The 21,176-nt window shown below is 32.5% G+C and overlaps 1 protein-coding gene across 7 annotated transcripts in view; it reads left to right on the top strand.

Moving 5' to 3' along the window:
* The window catches only part of LOC130664020 (glutamate receptor ionotropic, kainate 2), a 184,172-nt gene that overhangs the window by 143,048 nt on the left and 19,948 nt on the right, over positions 1-21,176 (top strand). For all 7 annotated transcript variants that reach the window (XR_008989285.1, XM_057463663.1, XM_057463664.1 and 4 more), the window contains 4 exons: positions 588-772; positions 6,087-6,244; positions 15,829-15,970; positions 17,707-17,874. Coding sequence is in view for 6 of the 7 variants with exons in the window: in XM_057463663.1 (XP_057319646.1) it covers positions 588-772; positions 6,087-6,244; positions 15,829-15,970; positions 17,707-17,874 (653 nt within the window). In the remaining variant the exon portion in view is untranslated. The remainder of the gene's footprint in view (positions 1-587; positions 773-6,086; positions 6,245-15,828; positions 15,971-17,706; positions 17,875-21,176) is intronic.

Below are 21,176 nucleotides of genomic sequence, written 5' to 3'. Positions count from 1 at the left end.
AAAATGCTTTTTTTACTCAGTAAGGCTGGATTGAGGCTTACTTGGGTTTGATGAGGTTAAATTGAGGCTAGATATTATGACCCGGGTCACAATTTGAGTTTCGTGATGAAATTTAGATCTAAATTCATTATGAATAAAAATTTTTTTACACGGGAAGGAAAAACCCGATGTCATTTTAAAAATTTCTTTCTCTTAAGTCATTTGACAATTTTTTCCGAACGTAAGCCCAATTTTAAATTGTAAAAAAATTTTTTCATTTTCGGGTGAAATGGAGTAGCCTCAAAAAATTTTTTTAAAATACTTTTTACTATCGTGATTAACGTGTCGATTAAAAAAAAAATTTTAACATTAATATTAAATATATTCAACCAATGACTCAATTAACGAAAGCTCTCGCCGCAATTTTAATTCCTATTAAAAAATAAACATCATTTTAATATGGAATAGTTAAAAAAGTCGTTTTAATGTACAGATTTAAGCCGTGGGATATTTTTATTATGCAGAGATACGTCGCATAAAAAAAAGTAAATACGGGAATAAATAAATAAATGAATAATATATGTCTATATATTTTTTTAAAAACACAGTATGTCATTTACTGAGCACTGGAGTAGCTGCGATTTTCGGGCCGCAAAGTGCGCATACTGCATCTCACGTGCAAAGCATCTGTGACACGATGGAAATACCACACTTGGAAACGCGGTGGGACTACAGACTCCGTCGTGAAAGCTGTCTCGTCAACCTTTATCCACATCCGACGACTTTATCTAAGGTAAGTCATTTTTATGATACATTTATTATACACTAAAATATTTCATTTAACCCCAGACTATTCGGTACTCGTTTTAAAAATAAATTTAACCATTGAAATTACGGACATTAAATTTAAAAATAAAATCAATAACATGAAGATATATTTTTTGTTTGAAGCTTAAAAAAAATGTTTATTTTACTTTTTTTTTTCATCCACTTCTATGACATCTGTTTATATTTAAACAGATCCTTTGCTAGTGATACTGCAACATGACTTGGTAATAGTTTTGTTGGCAATGACAGACATCTTGGAGCTCTGAGAGTTGCTATGAATAGGAAAGACACATAGAGAGAGAGTGGAGTGGAGTGGAAAGTAGGGAGAGAGTTGTGCAAAGAAAAGTCAGGGTATAAAATGTCTTTCTGTGTATAAAAAAGTCTAGCTGTGAAGGAAAATAAGTACGGGGTGTGGGAAAGCAAGGGGCGAAAGGGAAATATGGTTTTGCAGTTCAATTTACTTGAAGGATCAAAGGAGCTGTTGGTGGCCACACAAAAAAGGCCATCGAACTAGAGAAAGATCGAGATGTCCTTTGATTTCTTTAGATTGCGTCTTCGGGCTGAGGAATCTCTAATGCCTCAGATCCTCGGTACACCTTCAATTGCTACCAGTAACGATCTCGACTGCTATTGATTTATTCATTTATTTATTTATTTTATTTCATATCTAGACAAAGTAACGTTAAAGTCAATTTATTTTTCACATTGAAAATTGTTTGGCGATGAAAAGAAGGCGAAATTCCGAAAAATTTAAACGAGTGACTTTGTTGGTTTGGAAAAAAATTATTTTATAAACGTTTCATTAATCGGCTGAATATGTGAATTCTTTTGTACTTGAAGATCGGAACGTTTTTCGTGAAACGAAAATCAAAAAACAAAATGAAAAGTAAGAAATCTACTGGATCTAGAGTATTGAAATGTTTCGTACATGTGCTAGTATCTCAGCCGAAAATTGCAGGCCACCCCCAACTACCCCTTAAGCAGTAAATTATACAAATTTTTCATTTTCGTTGCGCGAAAAACGTTCCGATCTTCAGTTACATGAATTTTTAACAAAAATCCCTCATATGTGTCACTGCCAAGTGAGCTCTAATAGTATATTGTGTGACAAGGGATGAAACAAAACGATTCCAGACTAGGGTGAAGTTGGCTGACATCACCCGCAGGTGGAAATTGTGTTTCATCCTGAATTATACACTAGATTTTTCATGATTACCAGCATCGGAACATCAAGATTCAGTGTCAACAGCCAGTAAGAAAAAGTTAATTACAAGCTGATGATGCAGAGAACTGTTAGAGAATGAGAAATTTGTGATTTACAGTTACTTATTAAATAGTAAATAAGAGAAAAATATTATTTTCACTCATTCTTTAGTAATTTTATTTGGTTAATTAAAACTGTCACTTAAAAAATGAAATGAGTAAACTGAAGTGACAAGTAAACAAATCAGAGTAATAAGGCTGCAAATGAACTAAAGGCACTAAATATAACTAACGTCGGGCAGAAACAATTGTGTTTCTTCTCAAAGGAAGAAACACGCATGTTTGTACGAAGGTATTTTTGAATTACAAATTTGCTAGCAGTTGTTTGCAGTATTGGCTTGAAATTAGCTTCTTTCGACTGGTTGTAGAGACACTGAAACTTCAAGTTTCGATGCTGGTATCATGAAATAGTATATTGTGTGACAAGGGATGAAACAAGACGATTTCAGACTAGGGTGAAGTTGGCTGCCCGAACCGTAGGTGAGGGCTGACATCATCCACAGTCTGAAATCGTGTTTCATCTTAAGTCACACACTAGATTTTTCATGATTACTTGCATCGGAACTTCAAGATTCAGTGTCAGCAGCCAATAAGAAACAAGTTAATTTCAAGCTGATGATGCAGAGAACTGTTAGAGAATGAGAAATTTGTGATTTACAGTCACTTATTAAATAGTAAATAAGAGAAAAATATTATTTTCACTCATTCTTTAGTAATTTTATTTGAATAATTAAAACTGTCACTTAAAAAATGAAATGAGGTAAATTGAAGTGACAAGTAAATAAATGAGAGTAATACGGCTGCAAATGAACATTAAATATAACTTACGTCGGGCAGAAACAATTGTGTTTCTTCCCAAAGGAAGAAACACGCATGTTTGTATGAAGGTATTTGTGAATTACGAATTCGCTAGCAGTAGTTTGCAGCATTGGCTTGAAATTAGCTTGTTTCGACGGGCTGTAGAGACACTGAAACTTCAAGTTTTGATGCTGGTATCATGAAAATAATATTTCAAATATTTTTTCGGTTCAAATTAATTGAATCATTGACCCTGTATTGGAAAATTTTCCACTAAAAAAATAACGTCACTCGAAAAATATTTCATCCGAACTCTTTTCCAGCGGAACCAAATATAATTTGCATTTAAATTGAGAAAAAAACAATGAAATTTTTCCGAGCATCCGATTTACAATATTTTTGAGTGTATTAACTCAAATAATGGTTTTATTTCAAAGATACAAATATATAAATATCATGAAGCGGGTTTGAGAGCTAACGAAAATCACTAGCTATCCTCGAAGGACACACGTGAATTGAATAATACGATTGCTTGTGCAAGCTGCCAGCTTTTATAATATGTAAAATGCTAAGAGCTAGTGTCAAATCATATATGTATATGATTTATTCAACCAGCTTGTGTGTGTGCGTATGTGTGTATGATATATAAGATGTAACTCAGTCACATACGTGTCTAAAATAGTAACTCCGTAACAATGATAAATTCCGCTTTGCTGCACGACAATGGCCCAGAAAAGGGCTCGGGTTGAATTTTCCCGATATACTGTTATAGAGTTATAAGTTTGGAAAGGGGGAAACATGGAGATGCCTGTTCTAATGCCTCCTGCCTGCCTCATTCCCTCTCGCATAGCAACACTCGGAAAGTCACTATACCCAGGGGTTATTTTGCCCTGAAATATTTCCGCGCAATTTACATTGCCCACTGAATCCAACTCGTCTAATTTTCTCTCGCATGAATACACTCATATATATATAATATATATACATACATAAAATATGTAGTACATAGTTTTGTACAGGTGTGGAACTCATCACGCAGTAAGAATACGTAATGCTGCTGCGCACTATCACTACCTACAAATCATTTCATAGTTATGAATTATTGCTGACAAGAAAATCACGCTCAATTGGTTGTCATGAATTTCATTACATTTTTTTTTTACGATAATATTTTTTTCACATAACGGTATAGAAAATAGAGGCAATAAAATTTAGATTATTCAGTTTAATAAAAAAAATTACTAAAATAAAATAATGCATAGAAACTCTGCACACAGTAAAAAATATTATTATTATTATTATTATTATTATTATTATTATTATTATTATTATTATTATTATTATTTATTGTTTTAAGGCCATGGAGTCATAGCTTCTTGCGGCCCTCCAAAATACATTACAATGAATGTTAATTAACAAAAGTAGTGTAATACAGATATTAGTAATACATTATACATATAATACATAATACATACATCAATACATTGAAATTTCGACACAAACTTAGTGAAATCCCTTTTTAACACAAAGATTATGTTGAAATATCGCCACAAGAGGGCGCAAAGAATTCTACAGTAACACCCAAAATGTGTTAATAAACATTTTATGTTACAAAATAAAGTGACACAAACTTTGTGTTAGTTTAACCAATAACCAGTAAAAATAACCAATTGAAATTCATGAGTTAACACGTTTGTGGATAAGAGGACTATAAAATTTATTAATGATTGACTTGAACAGCAAATCCATTTGTATGTGTGATTTATGTCCATTAAATTTTTTTATTTATCGCCTTATTTTGGCAGAGGTTTATTATTAAAAATTAACAAGGGATTTTGGGGCAATGGAATATTGAACAACATAAAATGTAAACTTTACCACGATAGTTTATTCAGTCCATTTTTTTTCGACAGCCAGAATTGTAAATTGTATAGAATGAGCTAGAGTAAGTAGCATTAAACAGATACATTATTAACACTAATCAATGTATTAAATTTTCCATTACATGAAAATGTAATGATTTGAATAAAATATTTAATATTTAACTGAACTTAAATTTCAAACTACTACGCAGTAAGTTACGATGAACTTTGGCTTGAAAATTTAAGTTCGTTGTATAACCGAAGCCGGTCGTTCCGGTTATGAAGCTGCATCGATTCACAAAGGCAGCATCAACGGATTCTGGCAAACCATCGGCTTAAAAAGCTTTACACTTCTTTTTGTAGCAGCCAAATGTTTTTACCAGAACAGGAAGGTCTTAGAAATTTACCAACACCAAAGTTACTTTTACTAAGATCCTTTTTATTTGCAAAACAACCAAAATTCCTCCTCTTCCATAAACGATCGTCTAGGGAGGGTCAATCCCGGGACAGCGGATGCAACTTTTGGACCCATGACCGTCTCAGTTATTGAAACTGGATGATCAAAGTGGCTCTGATGTTATAAATTAATTTAGGATTTAATTAAAGCAAATTTTGCGGGACTAAGTAACACAACAATTTGTAAAAGTGTTCATTAAATTGTGATATTGTAGGTATACCTATAGAGAGTTATAAATTAGTGTGGAAACTGTTGAGGTAGTAGTTAAACTTGTTTGCTGATAATACAACCCAAAGCTTTTGGAAAACTTGGAGCCATATCGGAAATTTTGAGTTAAGAAATGCGAAATCCTGATAACTTTCTCTCACTCGCGCTCCACCACTGACTGTATTGTGCAAAACTTTGTTTTAAGTTAGTGGACGTAAGTACTGTATAGTTCTCAGTATAGTTCACAGTCCACACTGCACACTGTACACTCCACAGTCTACGGTATTATATACGGTAAAGTCTGTTTTAGTGTGGTCTATAGTTTTAGTCACAGTAGTATAAGTTAGAGAGCAGGTATACGGTCAATGACTTTATTCGCAAGCTACCGATTTTTCCTTCATTTTATAGAGTTGGTTCGTGAAACACGTCGAGAAATAGCTGCTGTACTTTATTTTTCCGACAATTTAAACATCGATCCAATCCAAATAAACGAATTTACTGCTACTGTGTGTGATAATATATATATGAACATTCATATAGAAAAATATATACCGGGGATATAGAGAAGCGAGTTATTATTTTTTTTACATATGCATATAATCCGATTATTGAAAACGATATGTATTTTTTTAAATTTCATGGCAATTTAAAAATGCAATAAAAAAATTTATGTATAAATTCATATTTTTCAGGCGTATGTGGATCTTGTGAGAGCATGGGGATGGAAGAGCTTCACTATTATTTATGAAAATAATGAAGGATTAGTGAGACTACAGGAATTACTGAAGGCTCATGGACCTAGTGAATTTCCGATAGCTGTCCGACAATTGGGCGAAACTGACGATTATCGGTGAGTATGATTTAATATCTACTTTAGTTATAGAGATATATATATTATTTATGTAATAAGAGACGCTTACAATAGACGGAATTCAATGAATAGTCGAAATCCGGACAGCAAATCGGAGTTATGGTAACGAAGGCTTTGTTTTAGCGAAATGCGATAAATTAAAGTTTTTCTACCAGGAGTTAGTTCAAGTCAAATATTTTGTTGGGCTTTGAAGCGATTTCGAAGTAAATGCATTTGAACAATCGCTGAAATCCTTGATCGAGGAAAAATACTTTAAACGATTCTGGAGTTTATGTAATTTTATTTCGTTGCTGTGCCAAATTCGTTCGCTAACTCGTCTTTTGTTTTCTTATCGGACTAGGGTGGATTTAACTGATTTCTGGTGACTTTCAGTTGTATTGAGTAATCCTAAGTACTTTTTAAAAATATATGTATATAGGGGATATGAGTAAATTGAGTTTTACTTTAAATTCCCATCAGCAATTTTTTTCGAGCCAAATGAGTCCATGTTCCAATAGAAAAAAAATTTTATTTCCACACTGTAAAAAATTTCGGTGTAAAAATGGGTCCGGAGAACTTTACACGGCTGTGTAGTGTGAAATCACGGTGTAAAATTCTCTCGGTGTAAATTTTCCATCCGTGTAATTTTAACACGGTATAATTAACTTTTTTTTACACCATTCCGTGTTACTCGTTGTAATTTTGATTAATGAATAACAAATAATTATTGAATGTTTTTAACTAATACTCAATCAATAACTACATTAATTTTATTTAGATATTAAATAGTATTTTGATCATTTAAATATTTTTGTGATTAATTTTCTTAACGCAAAATTATCAGGAATTATACATTCACATGTTTGGCGGTGTAAAAATTTGAAATTTACACCGCTTAAGTTTAACACAAAATTTGGTGTAATTTTCACACCAAAATTTTTACACCAAGACATTTACATTACACTGGGTCCGAAAAATTTTTCACAGTGCGTATTTTCTGTAATTGGGAGTGAATTCGGAGTAATTAAGGATTTCATTAATATCCAAATTCACTCCGCATACGGAATAAATAGGGAGTTTGTCTCCTCAGCGGAGTCTGACTTTTGTTTGAATCAGCATTCACTCCGATTCGGAATTTTACTATTAAAATAAATTCTTCTTCAAAGTAAATTTACTCCGAGGGGATTAAATAAATAAACAGTCATTCGCTGCGTATTTACTCCAGATTTAATCTGCGTTCCTTCATGTTTAATTCATAAAACGTAGAGTTTGAATGCTGTCCTTGCACTTCTTTTTTCGGGCGCTGAATGCTATATTGTAAAAACTTTTATCAATAGAGTAATCAGTCTTAAGTTAATAAATGACTTACAAGCCACAAGAAAAATACGTTTAAAATTTCTCTAATTTTCTCCACCTGTAAGAAAAACTTTCGAGTGAAAAAGTTGCATATTTTTGCTGAATTCTCCTAAAAAAGTAATCGAAAAACTAGTTTAATAATTTCAAAAATAGTCTCATTAAATTCAATTGGCTCCACATTCTAGGCGATATTTATGTCAGCTAAAAATTTTTATAGTTAGTAAATAAATCAAACTAGAGCTATAAAAATTTGTCATTACTATAATTAAAAGCACTCATGAGCCACAAGGCAAAAACTGCTGTGGGAAAACGTGATAAGTGTAACATTAATATATATCTATATATATTTATATTTCATAGCAAGCGGTGTAGTGTGGGTTGTGGACTTAGCGCAGAGGTTCAATAAAGAGACTTTTTAGTTTTAACTTGCTCGTGAGAGTGTTCATGCGTGTGTATCGGTGTCTCAGTGTGTCAGCTACTTTTAACGCTTACTTCTTTTCACCTGGGAATCTGAATGAAAAGTAGTCTCGGGGGTGAGACCAAGCGTAAAGTTTTACTCGTCGGATAACTCGTCGTGCGGTGGGGTGTTGGATGGTGTACTGAGTTTACCAACCGGAAGGTACGTGTTTTAGAGACTGCCTATTTCTCCCGGTGGACATCCTATGCCAGAAGGAAAACTACCGTACAATGCAGTCAAGTCTTCTTTGACATCTATTATATTCTCTATAACGACTCCGGAGTAAGATGAGTACGACATCATAAATGTTGGCGATGCCACAACCACACTAGGGAAATAAAACGATCATGTTCTCGTCCCAAACTTGTTTACTCACCCTACTAACATATATTATACATATTTATACAGCAGAGTATTATGAGATTGCGTGACACACAAATACTGGGCGCCATTCTGTGTTTACTGTTCCGACCGAAGCTCCAAATAATAATCATCATTTTTTATCGTTCGCCATCAGAGTCAACCCTTAAATACTCCACTATGTTTATTCTGCCCGATTAATATTTCATAGTTTTTAAATCGACAAACTCCGTTTTTAGTAGATTCCATAGAAATCTATCTTTTGCATTTGTCCTCATGGTGGAATTTTGAAAGAATTTTGCCATAATCTATCATAATTCATCGAGTAGGTTCTAAAAATACCATTGGCTCAAAAGTTTATATATGTGTGTATATATATTTAATACAACGCGCCTAGTTGCGACGATAACGATCACAATTTTTAACGGATCTTAATGAAACTCGGCACACTTATTCTATGAACGATTACCACGGTTAAGTTCGAAGATGAGCAAAATCGGTTAACTAGTTTAGAAATGGTGGACATTTGAAATTCAAAAAATAACGAAACATCCTACTTTTTCGGCTTTTTTCGAAAATAACTTTGTAACCAGTATATCTATCCTAATTATGTAAAAAGAACTTGATAGCCGATAGAAAGATCTATAGTTTCCTTTTTTTATTTTTTGTTTTACGATAATTGTTTCACTTTTAATAAGGGTTCGAAGTCACATAATTGACTCATGTGTTATATGGTGATAATTCCATTGTTTATATCTTTGAAAATTTTCACGAGTGATTATTAAATTGTAAATACTTATTCTTTAGGTAATTATCTTGATCAAGTTCAAAAATTTATAAGAATCGGTTAAGCATTCTAGAAATGGTGGTAATTTAAAATTTTCTAACGAATGAAAAATGCTGTTTTCTGTGTTATTTATTTCCAAATAACGTTGTAATGGGTACATCTATCATTAACGGTTTGATTGAAGTGAGAAATCTACTTCCATTTCGGATGCCGAATGGCCTTTTTTAAAATTGGACTAAAACAAATATTTTTTTTTTAATTTTGAAAAGGTGATCAAAAGTTTTAAACTTGAATCTTGATAAGGATTTCGCTCTACGATAGAGCTTTGCTTTGTATATATACGAATAAATATGTGTGGTCGTGTGTATATGAGTTGGGAAATAAGAGATGCAATAATACGAAATGGTGTCTATTCTTTTGATGCGATGCAATACAAAATTGTGAAGGCTTCTGTTTTGTACACAAGAGAGGAATTTCATCGAAACGAAGAAGAAAATCGAGGAATCCAATATTCAGGGAAACTGGACGTAAACTGACTACGCGATATAGAGATCCGACGGGTTAGTGACGTTAGGTCCTTTGTACATTCACATACAATTGTGCCCCTACACGGTCAATATATATATCCATATGTGTGGTTGTTTATGCTCGGGTATATGTAAATATACACATATATACCCGAGCGTATACGAATAGAATTTGAAATAATTTATGAGTCAGCACGATGCAGCGGTAGACTCTCGTAACGACTGATGGATGCGAGTTGTTACTTGTATTTTATATAAATGCGTTTCATGCTCTGCTGACAACAATAATTCAAAAAAGCTAAGTTTTAAATTTAACAAAATTTACTTACACAAATCACTCAATCACTCTTTCTCGGCGTATGTACACATTTACGTACTTTTTCCTTATAGTCGAGTCGCGAGTTGTTTTTCTCTTATTTGGCCTCTAGTGACATCCGTGCAGCACCAGTATTGGTCAATAAAGAATAGTCCAATTCGCGAAATGTCATTGGAATAAAAAGTTGGCTCTGCTGGAGACAATTTTTCTTGAATAACCTCGTTGTACACGTATATCTGCATTAGACGTTGAGTGATTTATAGGCTGCATAGACATTGACAGTTTTGTTGAACGCTTCACCGAGTATTTTGTGTAGCATATCCAAAACTCATCTATATATGTATATACAGGGCAGGGGCAAAACGGGCACTTAAGGAAGTACTAAGTTTTTGGGAACTTACGTTGAATCTTATTTTTTTATATTCAAAGTAAATAGAAAAAATTTTCAGCTGTCGTAGAATAAAATTTTTTTTTGCGGGTATAATGGGATAGCCCCTAAAAAAAGGTGAAAAAATTTGGAAATTGAATAAATTAAATTTTCTTATAAATAATTTACAAAAAGAAAAATGACATTTCACATAATTATTGGGTGCAATGGAAGAAAAAAAATTTCAAGTTTTTATTATGAAACAAAAGTCATTAAAATTTTTCGGCTGAAACTTTCGATTCTTGAAAAAGTTTAACAAAAAAAATTCAAAATAATTCTCAATTGTATTTACAAAAGTAATTTTTGAAAGTTAAAAAAAAAAACTTTTTTTATAGAATTTTGGGAGACCCCGTTTTGCCCCTTCCTCCTCTAATACACATAAATACAAATATATATTAAGCGACAAACTTGTAGGATTACGTTGAAACAATCACTGCCTAAGTCGTCAAATACACAGTAAGAAATATTTTGTGGATATAACTATGCCAGTATGAGCGCGAACGCCATACTGTATGGTATCGAAGATTTTTATAGGTTATAAAATTGTATGCATAGATGATTCAACCATTGCGGGAATAGTAACATTGGCAATAGTTGGCGCGGAAGCCGCAATGTCAGTATGGCTGTCAGGCCCATACTGCATTGCCGTATCCACATTGCTTCTGGCCGATAAACCTAGTCTAACGACATCTATATAGTTTTGGTGGTAATACGATAGTATACATTGATTGACACGCCAGAAATTATGGCGGGAAAAACTAGTAGGATTGTGCCCTCGGCATTGTGGCATGGGTCTTAGGGGCCCCTCTGAGTCAGAGCCATGCTGTTTCGCCCTGCCTGCTATGCATACGTGTGAGCAATACAATAGCTTCAGTACTATACAGTATAGTAAATAACCTCATACTTTTGGGACTCGTTACAATACTGTCTTGGAATATTTTACATACTATTTTAGTATCTGTCTTGAGACCATACTAACATGGTGTTGAACACCATGCATTTCTTACCATGTACCAAAGAGAGAAATTTAATCGCGTCTATTGTCAGTGGTTTATAATATAATCCCAGTAATATTACTTATTATTTAAAATTTAAACGTATGTAAAATTATCAAAATTATTACCGAACTTGCTAGCATGAATAGTTATGAAAATTCCGAATTAATAAAGTTGCTTGCTGAAGTTGTTTTCCCATTTGGCGGACAAATGAACTAACTAACGTCGTGTTTCATTATTACTTTTACCGAGCGTATTGACTTGCTAATAATGGGTAAACACGTGTGCATGTACAAGACTATTATTGGTATGCACTTTAGTATTATTTAACTCTAGTTTATATGCGCATACAAAATTCGCCTTCTACTATATTTTCTCTGACGTTCCACGTGTGAGTTAAGTCCGTGATTATAAATTATTAACTTCTGACAAAACGTACAGTACACTCGACCACATATTTCATGCTCGGTAGCTTTCATTATTATTGGCTTAACTTGTGGCATTTGACAACTATTTCATCAGCTATCCGGTTTCACTCACATATATATCTATTCATTGTGTATTTAAAAAATAAATGCTTTGTTTTACTGTGGACTGATCGTGATTTACACCCGATACACGATGTACGAGCAAATTAAACCGTATTATAAATTTAACGATTCGATTAACTAATGTTAAAGCTTAATCGGTTGATGTATGAACGCACCGACTTTGTAAGCCGCTGTGGTTCAGTACTCATGTATCAAACGAATATAAATTTTACAGTACAACAAAATAAAATGATGGATGAATTCAATGAAAGCCCGCGTACATATCAGTACAATTTACTTGCAAGTAAATTTCAATTGTTCATACACTCAGTTCAGACAGATCCATAACCACTAAAAATACATAGAGACTAAATTAAAAAATATCAATGTGTAACTTAGGTTTTTTATTTTACTAAACAAAAAATTACTACACAATTATCCAATAATTTCAACGGTTAAAAATTTTTTTTTTAGATTTTTTACCCCGAGGTTTTCGCCGAACAAAAATATTGAAAATAAAAAAAACAAATAGTATTTTTCTGTTTACACTGACGATTAATTTCTGCAGTAAATGTCGAAAAAAGTGTACATATATGTATACATGCACTTATATTTATCGAGAGGTTAACGTTTGGAGTGACAAAAAATAAAAAAAAAATAACGGTTAATTGTTCTAATGGTACAGGTGCGCCTTGTTATGTATGGAGGGCGAAAAAAATTACGAAATACGAGCTGTAATAAAAGCAAACAGAAAAAATGATAAAAAAATCCCTGGTACAATCAACTCAACAGAAATTCCAACCGTTAATCACTACGTCTCGTGAACGCGTTCGCCGTAGAGAGGGAGGAGAGGGAGATAGGGAGAAGGGGGAAGGCCAGGCTCACTCTTTGGTTGAATTGCTTTCTAGAAATTGCTTCGATTTCCCGAATGAATTGCGATCGGTGGCACTGAAGCAGGCGTGTGGTAGGCGGGTGGGGAAAGGGGATGAAAACCCAGGCAACCCCACGCCTCATGCCTCATGCTCTATGCCCCCGCGCGATTGTACCGTTTACGATAAGAAGGAATCGAGAGGAAGGCAATGAATGGAAAGCCACAGAATGAATATCGCCGACGTATCCTACCCAATCTCTGGGGATCGATCTCTCTTATTGCAATTGATATATGTCAAATATATTATTCATGCAACGATATTTATTATCATTATTTATTGTTGCTCTATTGGCTTTTAATGATTAATTGCATTGTCAGTGTAATTTAAATAGACGTTAATTTGTTTCGCGTTATTTGCTCTCAACTTAGTGCAGTCGGTTTGATAAATATTTAAACTCGACTGGGCTTTGAATAAAAAGTAAGGAGATGTAAACATAAATATGTAAACTTTTTTTTGTTGTATGATTTAGTGATACTTGTTAGAATAAGCAGAATTTCATAGCGTACATTTTCATGAGAGCGAAACTTGTAACGAGTTGCCCGGTGCAGAAAGTAACCTGCGTAGAGGGGGCGTCGTGTGAGTTAAATTATGTATAGGGCATGAAATATTCTAGAACGAAACAAGCAGCAAGTTTGAGTGGAGAGAGAAAGAAAGAGTGGGGGTGGGGCTGAAGAAAGAGAAGCAATGGAGGTATAAGCTAGGGCAAAGCATACGAATTTTCACAAGTAGCATAAGGAGATTTGCATTGAGGATAGCGAGCAGGCTGAACTATACAGTTGAACATGAATTTTTGATCGACGCTCGCTACCCGTTAAACCTGTGCACTGACTGAAAATTTATGAGGGAAATGCGCATCGCCTTAACGTGTGACACTTTTTTTTAAATATTATATTCTCCCTGAGAATATTGATCTTTTATTACGACTTGTAACTTTTTTTGGGGCTTACTCGTCGATAAATTTGTGAATTCAAATAAATCGTTTGCTTTAGAGACAATTTTTTGAATCAAGAAAATATTTGTTTGATCAAATGCACATTTATTTAAACCAACTTTATTTAAGCTGAAACGAGATGATTTATTTTATTCGAGAAAATATGTCATTGCTGCTGTAACGATACATGATACATCCTTATAAGAAAAAAGATATGAAACGTATGTGAAACCGAACTATGTGTACCATGTTGGACTGATTACAGCATAGAATATACGGAATTGACACAAGAATATACATTAGAATAAATTTATGGAAAGCGGCATGCGTGCGAAACATGAATTCTAGTAGGTGTATAAATATTGTCTGGGGTTCGTCCTAACAGAGACAAAAATACATTGTAAGCCACAGAATCTGCTCGGTGTCAATGAAAAAAAAATTTGAATTTTTATTAGGGTTTTTTATATTTTTTCCTACTCTCTAAAAGCGAATTAAAAAGAAATCATATGGTAATCATTATTTGGAATGAATAGTCACTTATTTCCAGTGCAAAATATACCATTATTTGAATTAGTGATATACTTTTCACTAGTGAACAGTAAATAGTCACCATTTTCATTGTTTCAAATTTAAGAGAGTACTTACTTACACTCTAAGGAACAAAAAACGTTTGTGTCGTGTAGGTCTATCTCTGATAGGGACAAAAATACATTGTAAGCCACTGAGTCATCTGCTCGGTGTCGATGAAAACAATTTGAATTCTTATTAGGGTTTTTTATATTTTTTTCTACTCTAGAAACGAATTAAAAAGAAATCACATTCCAATCACTATTTGGAATGAATAGTCACTTATTTCCAGTGAAAAATATACCACTATTTGAATTAGTGATATACTTTTCACTAGTGAACAGTAAATAGTCACCATTTTCACTGTTTCAAATTGAAGAGAGTACTTACTTACACTCTAAGGAACAAAGAACGTTTGTGTCGTGTAGGTCTATCTCCGATAGGGACAAAAATACATTGTATGACACAGAGCTTCACATCTGCCTGCATCTGCCCGGTGCCAGTGAAAAAAATTTTTGAATTCCTATCAAGTGTTTTGTATTTTTTTCCACTTACTTACCCTAAGGAACCAAAAACATTCATATTGTGTGGGTTTATCTCCAATAGGGAAAAAATACAGGTCACTCTACATCCTAAGACATAGAGCGTGTCATCTATCAAGTGCCAATGATGGACAATATTGAACTTCGTAATACATGAAACGTTTACTTGCGACTTTGATTCATTTTCCTCCTCGTAGGGATACAATGAGCAGCTGAAATGAAATATTTATGTTATTCCAAGTAAATGAAGAGAATACGAGTGATGTTTCATTCATTTCCGCAAGAAGTCTAATAGTTATTGAAAGACAATTGGATTCCAATGACTCTATTTATGCCTGACTCTTATGAAATTACAGTATCCGCTTGTAGGTAATTATGGTAATTCTGATCGTTATACTCCAGACATAAATTAATGAATAGAACTCCGTTAATTAATTCAAAAGTTTTTTTTGGGTTACACTAAGTATCGCTTGGCTCAGCTATCGATTAAGTCATTACTGGTTTCTGTTTTGTTTACATCCTTGGAATTATTTCTTGATATATATTTGGACCATGAAATTTAATTAAACGAATGAATATAACGATATTTTATACGTCAATGTAATTTTTAAAACATCGAGTAAAAATAACAAATGAATTTTCTTTACTTCCGATGTGGAAAAAATTTATTTCTTTAAACGTTTCCCGCATTCCTAGTTGTCCAGTAATTCCACGACTGTCTCGTTAATTTTAAATGAAAAATTCTCTCCACATAGCCATTTTGAATTTTTCGACGTTTTTATTAATTTAATACTCTGTCAATGTTCATTTTTATTTTTTAATAATTAAATAAAAGATTTTTTTTTTTTATTTTACAGACCTTTGCTGAAGCAGATAAAAAATTCAGCTGAATCTCATATTGTGCTCGATTGTTCAACCGAACGGATTCATGAGGTCCTCAAACAAGCCCAGCAAATTGGCATGATGAGTGACTACCACAGCTATCTAATTACTTCGCTGGTAAATTTTTTTTTTCTCTTGAAATTCGTAGCTTTTTTTTTCTTTTACTATTTTTTTATAAAAAACATCCACGCTAAAATATATGTCACAAGCTTCGTTATTGAAAATCAATCAAAGTTATCGTTATCAATTGATAAAGCTGCTTCACACTCGTTTATTAATTACTCGTTATTATATTTATATATATTAGGGTGGCGCAAAAAAACCGACTATTTTTTTTTTTTCCATCTCGCATGAAAATTTGTTGGTTTACGATGTTTTAAGAAGCCTCTCCACAAATCAGCTCGATAAAAATTTTTAAGAGGTAGCTCACGAATTTTGAAAATATCAAAAATGATCGAAATTCGGATTTTTATTAAAAAAATTTTTTTTTTCTCGTGGCAGCAATAGTTTATATTTGTGAAATCATGACTATGCTGAAAATTTCAGCCCAAAATTTAAATATTTAAACGGCGCTCAAGAATTTCGAATATTAACTGATAATATGTAACTAATAGTTTGGATTAGTTTTTATAACTTAATTATTGTCATTTCACTTAAATATAACTTTTGAACAAATTAAATATAAGTTTTTAAACAATACAATTTGGTAAATTTTAAATAAGCGAACAAACCTACAAATTGGATTAAAAAATAAAAAAGTATGTAAATAACTTATTATTTCTATTTCTCGGGTTATATTTTCATTCATTGTCATGCAAATTGATGGTGAAAAAATCGAGAAGCTTTATTGTTAATATTTAAGGGTCGCTCAAAATCGTCCAAGAGACTGCGCTCGGAAACATTCAAAATTCTTGAGCGCCGTTTAAATATTTAAATTTTGGGCTGAAATTTTCAGCATAGTCATGATTTTACAAATATAAACTATTGCTGCCACGAGAAAAAAAAAATTTTTTTAATAAAAATCCGAATTTCGATCATTTTTGATATTTTCAAAATTCGTGAGCGACCTCTTAAAAATCTTTTATCGAGTTAATTTGTGGAGAGGCTTTTTAAAACATCGTAAACCAACAAATTTTCATGCGAGATGGAAAAAAAAAAAATAGTCGGTTTTTTTGCGCCACCCTATTATATATATTTATCCAAATATAAACCGTAATACACTTTTTTAATTTATAAAATAACTATTAGCTAATTGAAATTGTATATAAATGTGATATTATTTTTTTTTGTCTATATATATATATAGACAAAATCCATTACTCATTCGAAGCATACACCAGAGATTAAACAAATACAACTTCAAACAAACTAATTCGTCAAACAATTTATTTTCTCTCTCAGCTTATAATGCCAGCAGATTTTAATTAAGATCTATTAAAATGTAAATTAGAAACCATGCACCGTTATGTCTGTCTATCGTGCGTACTCGTACATATATATATCAACATATACACACTGATTATATTTAACACACCTCCACACATCCACATGTGCTACAAAATAGTCCAGAAAAACTCACTTACTGGGTAATAACTTTATGTAAAAATAAAGTTTTAAAACTAAAACTCAAAATGGAATTCCCTGTCTGCAGGCAGCGAGCATTTAGATGCATAAATTGAATTAATATAACTTTTTATTTCATTCATTTTGGACAAACACACATATTAGTTCCATTTACGCCTATTGCGCTTAAATTAAAATGAATAATTTATTTCTCAAGTTAATTATAAATGATAAAAATATATACATATACATATTTATGTTTATGTTTCATTTGGTTTTGAATTAAATAGGATTTACACAGCGTTGACCTGGAGGAATTTAAATACGGCGGGACCAATATCACAGCCTTCCGATTGGTCGATCCAGAGAAACCGGAAATTCAAAAAGTCGTACAGGATTGGATTTACGGTGAACAAAGATACGGGCGACAACTTGATATGGGTCAAACACATAATAAGGTATTTTATTTACATTTTTTTTTATCTTTACGGACTATAAGAAATCCAACATGAAGATAAATCATTATGGATGGTTTTATACTCGGTTTTAAATTTACTTTGAGCAGCCCACACAGCCGGTTATAAATTGATTTCATATTTTAAGAGATCCTTAAGAAAAGGCTTTTAACAAAATTTTAAAAAATCATTTCATTATCATGAATTTCGGCCGGAAATGAAATAAATTTTTTCCTAATCCCGCCTGAGTCAAAAAACAAATTCTATTTTAGTCCTCAAAAGCCTCAATTCTTTTGGGGTTTTATTTGCCGCTCAGAAAGTAACTCTACTTTAATACTCAAAATTCTCAATAAGAACTTGAGGTCTATATGTGAATAATTTATCGATTTTAAATTATAACTAAGACCTCAAAATCCTCAACGAATGATAAGTTATAGTTCGGACTTTGAAAAATTTTAAATAGAAAAGGAAGGGGAGAGAATACGGCGAATGAAACTTTTGAGATTCAAATCCGGATAAAATTATTCCTGTATGTTTTGAGTATTTTGAGGCTCTAATCCAGATTAAGTTATTCCAGTTTAGTCCTCAAAGTGGTAAAATTGGTCGTAACTACTACTTTAAAGACTGAGCTAGCATAACTTTCTATACTGTTGTCAATCTTCAAATTCTAAATTGATCCTCAAAAACCTCATTGAGAGCTTTGAGACTTGAATCCGAATTTGTTTTTTGACTCGGGCGAAATTCAATTTTCACATAAATAATTTTTCAATTAATACTGGTATTTATTCCGTAAAAAATAAATATTCCCACTTAAATTACATTTCGGTATCAAAGGAGCGCCGAAAAAAAACTAAATAAAACAGTTTTAAAAAGGATTTATTTAAAAACAACGAGATTAAATTTTTTCGATTGATCTGCACGTCGATTCGTGAGTACGCACACACAGTTTCATTTGAAGTATGCGATCAATTGATTTTATTTCTTTTGTATTAGCTTTTAATTGTCCCAACATAGAGCCCTATGGAAATCCGTAGCTTAAGTTGCTCACAATGTCACTTAATTGAGCCTAGTAATTCAATAAAAGTTTCGAGTATCATTTAATTGGCCGGTACCGAGTATAAGCAGCATCCAGCAATTCATCAGTGAATAAAAGTAATTAAAATTATCAAAGCACACATTTTGGCAACTGATAAAACATATATAATATCTATTGAAACAAATATTTGGCATTCGATAGTCTGGCATAATACCGTTTGTAAAGAGACTTGAACGGAAACTCTGGAAACTAATCTTAAATTTTAAATACCTAAAGTTTGTGAGAAAGTTTGATTTAATATTTTTATTATTATTATCAAACTTTTTATTCTTATTGGGTTTCTCAACAATGGGTTGGTAAATTTTCGCACTTTACGCAAATGTAAGTAGCTAAGGGAATCGTCTCCTAACGCGGCGTACTAGCACAGGACGAGCTGTCGAGAGTAGGTAATTGGAAATTACCCATTCAAAAGTTTTCTGCCGGCTGTAGAGGACGAGTACCAGTAATAGTGCTAGTGCTAGTGCTAGTGCTAGTACCAGTACCAGAAAGATCCAATTTTCTCGGCACGTGCCGATTCTCATAATAATGCAAATACCCACAAAGGAGAAACGGAAATAAGTTTTTTTAAATTTTTTACCTATCCCTTTCTTCAGTCTCACTGAACAATTTCGCAAAAAGTTTGTCACTTTGAGTGACAAATATTCATAAAATCTAACGCTATTCCGCAGAAAATACTTTGTTGGGTAATTAGCATATTCAATTTTAAAACTTTTCTTCACAGCAACTTTTTATTGTGTACAATTATTTACTTTTTTCATTCAATATTATAATGCGATAATTCAAATAAAATAATTACTGGTTTTAAAAATTCATTTAATCGAATAAAATCGATGCCTCTTTTTTTTTAACTTTCGTTGACTTCGGGAGCAAAAGTTTGTTAAATTGTTCAGTTGTGTTGTCTTAATTTGTATCGTAAAAGTTTTAAAAGAAAATCCTAGTACTTGGAGTACTAGTACTTAAACAATTAACTTTGATGATTTCTACTCGAGCTCGAAACTTTGCTGTCCATTATTTACAAGCCCATAAAACTTTTATAGATTTTTCGCGAATATGGGAAACTAATTTTCGTAGATACTCGCCAGGGCGAGGAAATTTAAACTAGTTTTCATAAAAGTATGAAAAAAATAAAAAAATGAATTTTTGACAGCGATTGTATGAAAAAGGTCTGTAACATCTGGATAAACTGACATGGTCGAAAGTTACAAAGAACCGTGAGGATGTTAAAAGCTCGATAGAGAGAGTGCACAGCGAAAAGTTTGTTGAGTTTCACGCGACACCTGCTATCCTAGAAATTTTTTCCTTTTATTCCAAAAGTTGTTTACTTTTTTGTTCTTTCTCTTTTTCATCTTCACGACCTTTTACCTTTTCATTGATTTTTTTTTTCTCTTGAATTTTATTTTATAACTTTGCTTTGCTTTGCTTTCACCTTCAACACGAACCGAATCGCGAAGATTGTGGATTCTGACTAAGATTGCGGATGCTCAATAAAACGTGTACTGCTGCTGTATAAAAAATTTTTAAGCTTTAACTTAATAATTTTTTGAGTTGCACTTCTGGACAGTTTGGGGGCGCAATTTGCCACGTAGTTGTTCGAGCGGAGTCAAGTTATTGTTAGTTTGATTCAATATTTAGTTTTAATATTTATTTATTGAAAACTCGATACTTTAGTCATGAGTCAATATCCGAAATCACACATATCAATATTTGCGTAGTTTTATTATGAACACGGTTCGCAAAGTGTTTATTACACCGTAATAATTGTAAACTAAATATTTTTTAGTAAATAATGTAAATTCAAATTCAAATATTTAATCGGGATCTTCGATCACTCGACGTTGCTTCATTGCGTCTATCAGAAATTTTTTGAAACAATTCATAAATTTTTTTTATTTTGAAATTTCCTCTAGGCATTGTAACCTCCAATTTTTTTTATCGCGGACCTTTTCGATATGCAGTAAAAAACGTATTGATCCCAAGTGACGAAGTTAGATGTTTGCTTTTTCTCAAACTAATAATAGGATTGGGTACAATTTCGTTCTGTTTTTATCTTGGAAGTAAATATATTTCATAATTAATACCGGAGTAATAAAAATTAATTTTTCATTAAAATTTTCATTTAAAAGAGAGAATGAATGCTGTTCAGTCAATCGAAATATTAATATTTTATTACTTTTTCCCTCGTTTCCACTCACTCGCGCTCCACTGACTA

The sequence above is a fragment of the Microplitis mediator genome, chromosome 2, assembly GCF_029852145.1.
Source record: "Microplitis mediator isolate UGA2020A chromosome 2, iyMicMedi2.1, whole genome shotgun sequence".
NCBI classification, from domain to species: Eukaryota; Metazoa; Arthropoda; class Insecta; order Hymenoptera; family Braconidae; genus Microplitis; species Microplitis mediator.
The sequence above is the reverse complement of the archived record's forward strand: the minus strand, read 5'-3'. Positions and strand labels throughout refer to the sequence as shown.